The sequence below is a fragment of the Equus caballus genome, chromosome 13 (genome assembly GCF_041296265.1).
Source record: "Equus caballus isolate H_3958 breed thoroughbred chromosome 13, TB-T2T, whole genome shotgun sequence".
Classification (NCBI taxonomy): Eukaryota; Metazoa; Chordata; class Mammalia; order Perissodactyla; family Equidae; genus Equus; species Equus caballus.
In genome coordinates this window covers 2,373,462-2,384,785 of record NC_091696.1, presented here as the reverse complement: position 1 = coordinate 2,384,785, position 11,324 = coordinate 2,373,462, and the positions used below count along the sequence as shown (strand labels likewise).

General features: G+C 46.3%; 1 protein-coding gene across 2 annotated transcripts in view; it reads left to right on the top strand.

The window, feature by feature from the left end:
- Nucleotides 1–6,057: 6,057 nt before the first annotated feature.
- The window catches only part of GNA12 (G protein subunit alpha 12), a 113,009-nt gene continuing 107,742 nt past the window's right edge, over nucleotides 6,058–11,324 (top strand). The window contains exon 1 of one of the 2 annotated variants that reach the window (XM_070231387.1): nucleotides 6,058–6,483. In XM_070231387.1, the coding sequence (XP_070087488.1) occupies nucleotides 6,172–6,483 (312 nt within the window). In that variant the 5' untranslated portion in view covers nucleotides 6,058–6,171. The remainder of the gene's footprint in view (nucleotides 6,484–11,324) is intronic. The other variant, XM_023655181.2, reaches the window with a different exon arrangement.

The window sequence follows — 11,324 nt, the reverse complement described above, 5'->3', positions numbered from 1 at the left end:
TGTTCGATACCCTTCCTCTCTCTTTCCTGCCCCTCCATATCTTTGTCTCTTCCGGATTCACAGCAATTTTTTCAGATCCACGTTCCAGGTTATTTTCTTCATCTGCGTCTTAATCTGCAACTTAAGATATCTATTAAGTTTCCATTTCAATTATATTTTTCACTTTTAGATGTATTATTTGGCTCTTTTCACATCTTTCCAGACATTTTCTATGTTCTCTTATTCCTTACTTATACTTTCAATACCCTCTTTAATTTCTTTAGAGATATTAAATATATTTATTCTATGATCCGTGTTTGGTAATTCCAATATCTCAAACCCTCGTGAGTGTGATTCTGCTGTCTGTAGTCTGGGCTGACTTTCACTCACGATGCCTTATTTTCCTGAGGGTTTAGTGGTTTTGTTTCAATGTACACTCCCTCTCCTTGAAACTGAATCTGTTGATAAAAGATTGATATCCATACTGTTGATTTCACTGGTTCACTTCCACTGGGGTACAATCCTTCGTGGTCCTGGGTTTGGGCAGTTATCTCCTATCAGACTCGCCACCTTTGACGATCTTTCGGTGTTATCTCCTGTCTCTCACCTGCGGCCAGGAAAATAGAAGGTCGAGCTTACAAGGGTTCAACAGATGTCCTCAGGGAGGCTGGAGGCTTCACCACGGATCAGCTTCACTCTTTAAATTTCTGCTTCCACTGTGATTTTGGCCCCTGAGCCTTCCTTCCTCAGTTCAGTGACTCTTTTAAAAAAAGCTTTGAATGGTTTATACAGCTTTCTTAATTGTTGCTGCAGGAGGGTTAATCTGAGAATTTGATCTACTATACCGTCAGAAAAGGAAGTCTCATTATTACTTCTTTAAATATTTCCTTTCCTCCATCTCCTTCCCAGCTCCTTCGGGAACTTTTGTCATCCACGTGTAACTCTCCTATCCTTCCTCTCATGATTTCCATCTTTTGAGACTTTTCCTCTGGGTTTTGAGATATTTCTTTCATTTTATCTTGCAGTCCTCTCATTTTTTTTCTCAACAGTTCTCAATGGTTACCACTCCCTCTTCTATTAAAATTTTTTTAAAAATCATCAGTTGTTGTTGTTGTATAATGTCTTTTTAGGCCATGACTATTCTCTTAAGGTGGGATGATGATGGTGACGGTGATGGTGGTGATGATGATGGTGGTGATGGTGATGATGGTGATGGTGATGGTGATGATGGTGATGGTGGTGATGATGATGATGATGGTGGTGGTGATGACGATGGTGATGGTGATGATGATGATGACGTGGTGATGATGATGATGGTGATGATTATGATGATGATGATGGTGACGGTGATGATGGTGATGATGATGGTGGTGATGGTGATGGTGATGGTGATGATGGTGATGGTGATGGTGATGATGGTGGTGGTGGTGATGATGATGATGATGGTGGTGGTGATGACGATGGTGATGGTGATGATGATGATGTGGTGATGATGATGATGATTATGATGATGATGATGATGATGGTGATGATGATGATGGTGATGGTGATGGTGATGATGATGGTGGTGATGGTAATGATGATGATGGTGATGATGATGGTGATGATGGTGATGATGATGGTGATGGTGATGGTGATGATGATGTGGTGATGATGATGATGATGATGATTATGATGATGATGATGGTGATGGTGATGATGGTGATGGTGATGATGATGGTGGTGATGATGATGGTGATGATGATGATGGTGATGATGATGATGATGATGATGATGGTGATGGTGATGATGGTGATGGTGATGATGATGGTGGTGATGATGATGGTGATGATGATGATGGTGATGATGATGATGATGATGATGATGGTGATGGTGATGATGGTGATGGTGATGATGATGGTGGTGATGATGATGGTGATGATGATGATGGTGATGATGATGATGATGATGATGATGGTGATGGTGATGATGGTGATGGTGATGATGATGGTGGTGATGATGATGGTGATGATGATGATGATGGTGATGGTGATGATGATGATGATGGTGATGATGATTATGATGATGATGGTGACGGTGATGATGATGGTGATGATGGTGATGATGGTTGATGATGATGATGATGGTGATGATGATTATGATGATGGTGATGGTGATGGTGATGATGGTGATGATGGTTGATGGTGGTGATGCTGGTGATGATGAGGTAAAGTTTTCATCTATTTACCGCTAGTTGAAACGTCCTGCTCTATCTTCTTCTCTGTGGCACGTGGGCCCACTTAAGTCTATTTAAATTTTCTTTTTCCCACGCAGAGCTCTTTGGCTTTCGGGGGAAGCTTTTAGGGTCTCTTTTTTGGTGGGAAAACACAAGGTAACATGCAAGATGCTGCTCCTCTGATGAACACCAGGAGGAAGCTACCAGGTCTCAGCAGTTGTAGTTGTTGGCAAGCTCCTATTCTCAGGGATGAGGTGGCAGGGACCTCCCAGGCCCCTGCCCCATGCAGCTCACCCACACTCTCCCCAGGCCAGAAAACCCTACAGGGACCTCATAGGAGAGCACATGCTTGAGACCCAAGCAGACCCCATTCCTTTTTTTTTTTTTTTTTTTAAAGATTTTATTTTTTCCTTTTTCTCCCCAAAGCCCCCCGGTACACAGCTGTGTATTCTTCGTTGTGGGTTCTTCTAGTTGTGGCATGTGGGACGCTGCCTCAGCGTGGTCTGATGAGCAGTGCCATGTCCGCGCCCAGGATTCAAACTAACGAAACACTGGGCCGCCTGCTGCAGAGTGCGCGAACTTAACCACTCGGCCACGGGGCCAGCCCCAGACCCCATTCCTTTTGGGAACCCCAGGCCTCTGAGCTGCTGATCCCCTCACTCCCACCCAGTGAGAGAGTGAAAGAGTCCTGTGACTGTCCCCTTTTCTAGGATCCCAGAAGAGCTCGCCATTGCACATGTACATTCCAGGCCCTGCCATGGGACCCTCCCTCCTGTCTGTCCCTTAGCTCAGGAGGTGGAATGGAACAGGAGTTGAAAGGAGCATTCAGGCCACTCTCCCACCCCCACCCCTCCAGCAATTTTTAAACACACAGTGGCCATCTGTTTACAAATTTTGGTCTTGCTTCTTCTTTTTAGGAACTGTATGTTATTGCATTTCTATGGCTGTACCTTAATTTATTTAACCCAACCTTTTCCCGTTTTTTTTTAATATCCTATAATGTATTGTCCTTATAGATTCTTCATCATCATGCCATTACTATTATTCTAAAATTCTAAATTTTCAGTACCTGATTCCCAAAGCTCCATGATGATGATAATAATAATGTTAGAAATTATTGAATGACCATTATGTGCTAGGGCCTTATATGTATTACTGAACACCTTATCACAGCCCTATTTTATCCTGATTTTACAAATAAAGAAACTAAGTCTCAGAGAGGTTAAGTGACTTATTTAAGGTCACACAGCTAATAGGAGGTGGTGCCAAGCTCCAGCGCTCTCTTGCTTTTCCTCATCTCATACCCCGCATGGAGGATACACTGGGTCAGGTTTCCAGTCCGGCTTCTGCAACTTAGTAACCATACTTCCCCTGACAAGTGACGTTAGCTCCCTGGGACCTAGATTCTTCTATTACCATAATCTCCGCCTTGCCTCCCTCCCAGCGGGGTTGAAGAGGACAAATGACATCATGAGTTTGGAAGTGCTATAAAAACTATAACGTGCCATACAAATGTAAGGGATGATTAAGAGATTATTACTGAGTACACAGATAAGCTTGTTTACTTCAGGCACCTTAGCCCTTTGACAAATGTGAAGGCTATGTCTAGAGACCTTGTCAAATCCCTAAATTGGATACCATATAAAGATTGTATAAACATAGGCATAAATCTGTTTACAAAGATACAAAGTTATTTGTAAATGTTGTCTGGAGCATTTGCTCGAAGTGTTTTGTGAATCACCTTTCCTTAATTTCTTTGAACTGAATGAGGCGCTATCCATGGTCCACTGCCGAGTTCCACATTCCCCTCTTTATTTGTCAAAGGTTCCTATTTTCTGTCTAAGAAACGTTGCTTTCTGAGAGAAGCCTCTCTACTTTCTCTTCACTCCTATCATAAGACTAGTGTTGAAACAAAGAAACAAGACTTTCTTTTTCATCGTTTTTGAAGGATTACAAAGTGCAAGATAATGTGTTGACTTGTAAGCGATACAAATTCATGCCTCAATCAATGACAAATGCCACAGATCACGGGCATTCAAGGTCCTCTGAGAATTCAGATCTCTGAGTTAAATCCTTGAGTATCACGGTTCTATGGCAGAAATTATGGATTCCTTTAGTCTGCTCTCTGCCTGGTGACTCGAGCGGCCTGGCTCCCTAACTAATGTGTAAGTTTCTTGACACAATGGCTGCATCTTTTCCGTCTTCAGCTTCCTCTCCAGAAGTCCCCAGTGCTTGGCGTTTTCATGATTATGCAAAAATTATCTCTAGACCCGAGCGACATCACATTGACTGATCATTTTTTTCTGTTGTGCACATCCTTCTGTAGAGGCAGACGGATGCAGTGAAAGAGCAGGGGTCTAGTCGGCTCTTGCGTGGGACCTCAGGTCAGTCAGTGTTTGTAGACTGGTCTTTATTTTATCCACCTGGTGTGAAGGAGAATTGGGACAGGACGATCTTTGAGACCTGTTTAATTAATTAAACAAGGAGGCCATTAGACTGAGGCGGCTCTCATGCCTTGGCGGCCTGAGTAAGCAAACCAAAATCTAATCCTGTAAATGCCTCAGGGCTACAAAATCAAAATGCTAATGACAATCAATTAGAAACAGCCAACTAGCCTTTAAGCTGTAGCCCATCAATGATTTCCTTCTTTGCTTCCATACTTTTTATAAGTCTTTTCTCCGGCTCCCTTCCCTAGAGCGCTCTAACCACTTCTAGGTTGTCCTTGCCAGACTTGAATAGATTTTTTGCTCAAATAAACTCCTAAAATTTTTAGTATGCCTCAGTTTATCTTTTAACAGACCATGGTTCCCAGATCTGGCCAATCACCTGGGGACAAAGAGATATCTGAGCTCCTTCCAGGAGGTTCTGACTCAGACTCCGTCTGAGTCAGATAAGAAGCTGTGATAAGATGACCTAACACTTAGCAAGAACTTACTGGGGCCTAGGCACGGGTGCTAAGTGTTTTGCAAGTTCATGTTCTCCGTTTATATTTTCACGACCCTATGTGGTAGTTGCTATTACGGCCCCCATTTTACAGAGGAGGAAATTGAAGCTAAAAACAGGAGGGAAAGAAAGAAAGAAAAGAAAAGCTACTTAAAAGTTTATGCAACTGGTAAGGGGTCGAGTGGAGATTCCAACTCAGACCGAGCAACTCCAGACCGCGCTCTCAATCACTGGGCTCCGTAAGGCTTTTTCGAGGGGTTTCTGGTGATTTTGATGATTAAACTCTTTAGATTTTAGAAAAGCTTTGAGAAAAGCTACCGAGAGAGCCACGACACTCTCAAAGGGTGCATTTATTTGAAATGTATGTGTCATCCCCGCGCCCAGCGTTTCTGGAAGTAAAATGGTTTGGGAACAGCTTTCTCTCTAAACATAAGACGCGCAGGGGGACCTCTTGTCAGCATTCCCCATCTTTCAGGGAACGTGGAGTCCACTCCGCGAACCTCCTTGATCTCACAGGTTGACCCAATCTGGGAGCCCACGGCGAGTCTTTCTGTACACCTGGCACTTCTGGTCCCGCCCCGATTCTCGAAACCCCCAATCCCAAGCCCGCTCACCGTGATTGACGTGCCCCTAGAGCAATCAAGATCGGTCATGGCGGGCGGCCGCCCCGCCTCCCCGACGACCCCGCCTCCCTTTCATTCTGCAGGAAAGAACCTCAGCCCGGGCGTCCAATGAGAAGCGCCTCCACCCCAAAGGTCCCGCCTCTTTCGGCGCCGACCCCGCCCCGAGGGCCGGAAGGATGCCCGCCCCTCTGCGTGGCACGGCCCAATCGGAGGGCCCGTTCGTCCGGATGGACGGCAGCCGGCCCAATCGCCGGGCCTCGGGTGGCGCCGCCCCGCCCCTCCGCCGGGGCCGAGCGGCTGGCGAGAGCGGGCCTCGGGGCGGCGGCGGCGGCGGCGGACGCGGCCTGAGGGAGCGGCCGGTGCCGCGCGGGGCTCGCCTCGCCCGCGGCGGGGTCCATGGCCTGAGCGGCCATGTCCGGCGTGGTGCGGACCCTCAGCCGCTGCCTGCTGCCGGCCGAGGCCGGCGGGGCCCGCGAGCGCAGGGCGGGCGGCGGCGGGGCCCGCGACGCGGAGCGCGAGGCGCGGCGGCGCAGCCGGGACATCGACGCGGGGCTGGCCCGCGAGCGGCGCGCCGTGCGGCGCCTCGTCAAGATCCTGCTGCTGGGCGCGGGCGAGAGCGGCAAGTCCACCTTCCTCAAGCAGATGCGCATCATCCACGGCCGCGAGTTCGACCAGAAGGCGCTGCTCGAGTTCCGCGACACCATCTTCGACAACATCCTCAAGGTGCGCGCGCCCCCGCCGCCCCGCCCGCACACCTGCGCCCAGGTGCGCCCAGGTGCGCGCAGGGGCGGCCCGGGGACCCCCGCGCCCCGGCCGGGACCGCGGCCCCCACCCTCCTCCATCTGCCCCCTGACCCGGGTGCAGCTCCAGATGCTCCCAGTCTTGGGGGGCCGGCCAAGGATGCGCGCCCCTGCTCCCCGTCGGCCTGATCGCCTTCGCCTCTGCCCTTCTCGGGGACTTGGGGGCGGTGGAGGCGGAAAAGCTGGCCAGCTTGTGGGGATTTGGAGGGGCTGGGGATGGGTGGGGAGTCTTGGTAGTGGGGAGGGCCCCCCCTCCTGGACTCCGGGTCGGGGACGCCCCCCTGCGCGTTTCTTGCTGCCGGCCTCCTGGGGTCGGGGAGCCATCCTGGGCCTCCCCTTCCAGTAAGTGCAGAAGAGCAGTGTGGACTGCAGGGGAAACCGGCCGCCAAGTCTCTCCTTTTAAGCTGTGTATTGGGAAATTTTCAAACAAGATGCAAAGTAGAATAGAACGAACTCTGTGTACCCACGCCACCCCACCCCCCACCCCAACTTCAGCAACGATCAATTCGGTGCCGGTCTTGTTTCCCCTGTATCCTCTGCGCCTGTGTTCTTTGAAGCCAATCCCAGACATTGTAAAACTTTATTAGAAAATGTTTTGGTATATATCGCCAAAAGATAAGGCCTGGCTTAAAAAACATAGCCGCGGTACCCTTATCAGTCTCCAGCCTTAAAAGTTAACAGTAACTCCTTAATATCCTCAAATATCCTGCCAGTGTTCCAATTTCCTCCTTTGTTGCCTAATTGTTTTGTTTGTTTCCATCAGGATATAGATTAAATCCTTACATTGCAATTTTTAATATCTCTCTTAAGATATCCTTAAGATGTTCTCCTGTCTCTCTCCCCATTCTTATTTGCAACTTATTTGTGAAAAAAAAAACAAAAACAAAAAACTGTACAGTGGACAAAGTCTGGGTTCTCGTCTCTCTGTCCTGAGAACCTGTGCTACACAGGGTCCCAAAGAAAGGAAACCAGGAGCAAAGTGACGGGGAGGAGAGAGTGGAGTCTATCCTGCACCTTGATAGGGTCCTTTCCTCCTTTTTTATTTTATTTTTTTTACTTTACCTCTACCCTTTTCTTGTCCCCTCGCTTACTCTTTCCCAGACCCATTTTGGGAAAGCCAAATTACAGGTATGAGGGAAGCTGTCTCCGAGCAGAGGCAGAAGGAAGCTAGCTTGTCATACCAGAAAGCTGCCTGGAGACTAGATTTTATGGCGCCCGAAGGACTTTAAATTTAGCAAAGGGCTGTAGAAACCCCGTCCGTCGGGTACATTTCTTTCCCTTCAGCCCTGGGGAAGCGCGGGCCTGGGAGATGAACGGGCTCCTCGCTGGGGCCTGGATGCTGGAACCCTGGCCGGACGTCCAGGCCTGCCTTCCTCCAGGCTTGCGTCAGCACCAGTATCCCCACTTTATGTATTTGTTATTGACCTACTTCATTTTAAGAGAAATAGCTCTTTTAGGATCCTGACGGGAAGAGAATAATTTGAATGATAAAACACCCCTTTTCACCTCTTTCAAAAGCCTGCCTGTGAGTCAGCGCTCTGGCCCAGTGCTTCATAAACTTTAAAGGCTGGGTGCCCAGTGTGATTCTGGGGATGGGCTGTGTGTTTAAAATTCCCCTCGTCTTCTGGGCTAAAGTGCATTCGATTGTCTTTCTCTGTCACAGAGCCAGATTTTTGGCTGCTTTTCTGAACTTCCGAACCAGGCAGGTGTAAGAGTATAAAGATTTGGCTGACTGTCTCCCTGTTTCTTTCAACTCGGGAGGTGGAGAAAATGTTTAGAAACGTAGAATCTTAAATCTAAATCAGTGTATTAAGTGTGTTTTGGAAAACTCAGTCTTAACCTTAACATTAACTTTTACTGACTTCCTTATCAACAGAAGCAGGATTTGTTAACCGCTATCCTACTTTCCTTCCCAACTTTTTTTACTAATTGTGGTTCCATATTAAACTCACTTTATCTGTTGTGACTCTTTCAATAACTAGTTAGAAATTCAGCTTTCAGTTTAAACACAAAAATTACCCTCCCCCCCATTTTTATTTGGACAGATCACTTTGCAAAGAAACTTTTTATTTTTTGCTCGAGGAAGATTAGCCCTAAGCTAATATCTGTACCAGTTTTCTTCCACTTTATATGTGGGTTGCCACCACAGCATGGCTGACGAGTGGTGTAGGTCTGTGCCTGGGATCCGAGCCCGTGAACCCCCGCCACGGAAGCAGAGTGTGCCAAACTTAACCGCTGTACCACAAGGCCAGTCCCCGGGAAGAAGCTTTTTAAATAAAGTGCTTTGTAGTGGCTTTAGTGGCTTTGAATGATACCATTCAGAATAATATGTGCATCTACAAAAAGATTTAGTGTTAACAGGCTTTTCTTTCTTTTTCTTTTTTTTTTTTTTGACAAGATTAGCCCTGAGCTAACATCTGCTGCCAATCCTCCTCTTTTTGCTGAGGAAGACTGGCCCTGAGCTAACATCCGTGCCCATCTTCCTCCACTTTATATGTGGGACGCCTGACACAGCATGGCTTGCCAAGCGGTGCCATGTCCACACCCAGGATCTGAACCGGCAAACCCCGGGCCGCCAAAGCGGACCGTGTGAACTTAACCGCTGTGCCACTGAGCTGGCCCCTAGGCTGTTTTTAAATATGCACGTTGCCAGGCTCTTTCCTGTATGGCATTTAATTTTCATGAGACTTTGGATGGTATTAGCCCATTTAGCCAATGAGGAAATTGAAGATAGAGAATTTAAAATCTGCGCAAGGTCAGTTGCCTAGTTAGCAGGTGACAGAGCTGGGAACCAAACCTGGTCTTTTTGTTTTTCTTAACTTTGAGATAGTTTTAGAGTCCCAGGCAGTTGTAAGAAATTATACGGAGATCTCATGTCCCCTCTCCCCAGTTTTCCTCCGTAGTAAGATCTTGCAAGGCCGTATCACAACCAAGATAGTGACATTGAGAAAGTCAAGATACGGAACATCCCCGTGTCCAAGGATCCCTCACATTGCCTTTTATAGGCACTTCCTCCCTTCTGCCCGCCCCTGACCTGGCAGTGACTGATCTATTCTCCACTTCTATAATTTTGTCATTTCAGGAATATTTTATAAACGGGATTATGCAAAATGTGACCTGTTGGAATCAACTTTTATCACTCAGCCTAATTCCCTGGAGATTCACCCAGATTGTTGCGTATATCGGTGATCGATAGCTCATGCCTTTTGGTTGCTGAGTAGTACCCATGGTATGGATTTCCCCCAGTGCAACATTTACCCGTTCACCTATTGAAGGATGTCTGGATTGTTTCCAGTTTCTGCCTCATATGAATTAAATCTTCTGTGAACATTCACGTACATGTTTTGTATACACGTACATGTTCATGTATACATGTGGGATAAATGCCCAAGAGTACAGTTGCTCAGTTGTGTGATAGTTGCGTGTTTAGTTTTATGAGAAACTCCACACTGTTTCCAAAGTGGTTGTACCATTGTACATTCCCCCTAGCAGTGTGCGAGTGATCCAGTTTCTCTGTGTCCGCACCAGCATTTGGCGTTGTCACTTTTTCTTTCAGCCGTTCCGAGAGGTGTGTAAGTGCTATCTCATTGCCATTTAATTTGCATTTCCCTAGTAGCTAATGATGTTGAACGTCTTTTCGTGTGCCTGCGCGCCGTCTGTACGTCCTCTTCGGTGAAATGTCTCTTTCTAATTAGGTTGCTTGTTTCTTTATTGTTGAGCTTTGAGGGTTCTTGGTATGTTCTAGATACTAGTCCTTTGCCAAATATGTGGTTTGCAAATATTTTCTCCCAGTCTGTAGCTTGACTTTTCATCCTTTAAGCAAGGTCTTTCACAAAACGATAGTTTTTAATTTTGATGAGGTCTAGTTGATCGCTTTTTTGCTTTATGGATCATGTGTTGGTGTCAAGTCTAAGAACTCTTTACCTAACCCTAGACCTCAAAGGTTTTCTCTTATTTTTTTTCCTCAAGGTTTTACAGTTGTATATTTTACATTTAAGACCATAATCCATTTTGAGTTAATTTTTGTGTAAGGTATGAGGTTTAAGTTGAGTTTCTTTTCTTTTTTTTCCTATGTACAGTTTTTCCAGGACTCTCTGTTGAAAAGCTTGTCCTTCTCCCATGGACTTGCTTTTGCACCTTTGTCAAAAATCAAATTGCGGGGCGGGGGGGCGTCTGTTTCTCAGATTTCTATTCTGTTTCACTGATCTGTATGTCTCTCCTGCTGGTATCACACTGTGTTCATTGCTGTAGCTATGTAGTAGGCCTTAATATCAGAGTGATTTCTCCCGCTTCATTTTTCTTTTTCAAGATTGTTTTCGCTATTCTAGGGCCTTTGCTTTTCCATATAAATTTTAGAATAAGCTTGTCTATGTCTATAAAAAACCTTGCTGGGATTTTGATAGCAATTGCGTTCAACCTACAGGTCAGTCTGGGGAGAATTGACGTCTCTACTTGGTTGAGTGTTCCAATCCACGACCGTGACATGGCCTTGTTTATTTACGTCATCTTTGATTTCTTTCATCAGCGTTTTGCGGTTATCAGCATACGGATCCTGTACATGTTTTGTTAGGTCTGTGCTTAAGCATCTTGTTTTCTTTAGAGCAATCGTAAATGATTTTGTGCTTTTATTTTCATTTTGCACATGCTCATTGTTCGTATACAGCAAAGTGAGTGAGTTTTGTGTCTTGATCCTGTGTCATAACTGAATACATGGTTCTAAGAGCTTTCCTATCGATTCCTTGGGATTTTCTACATAGATCGTCA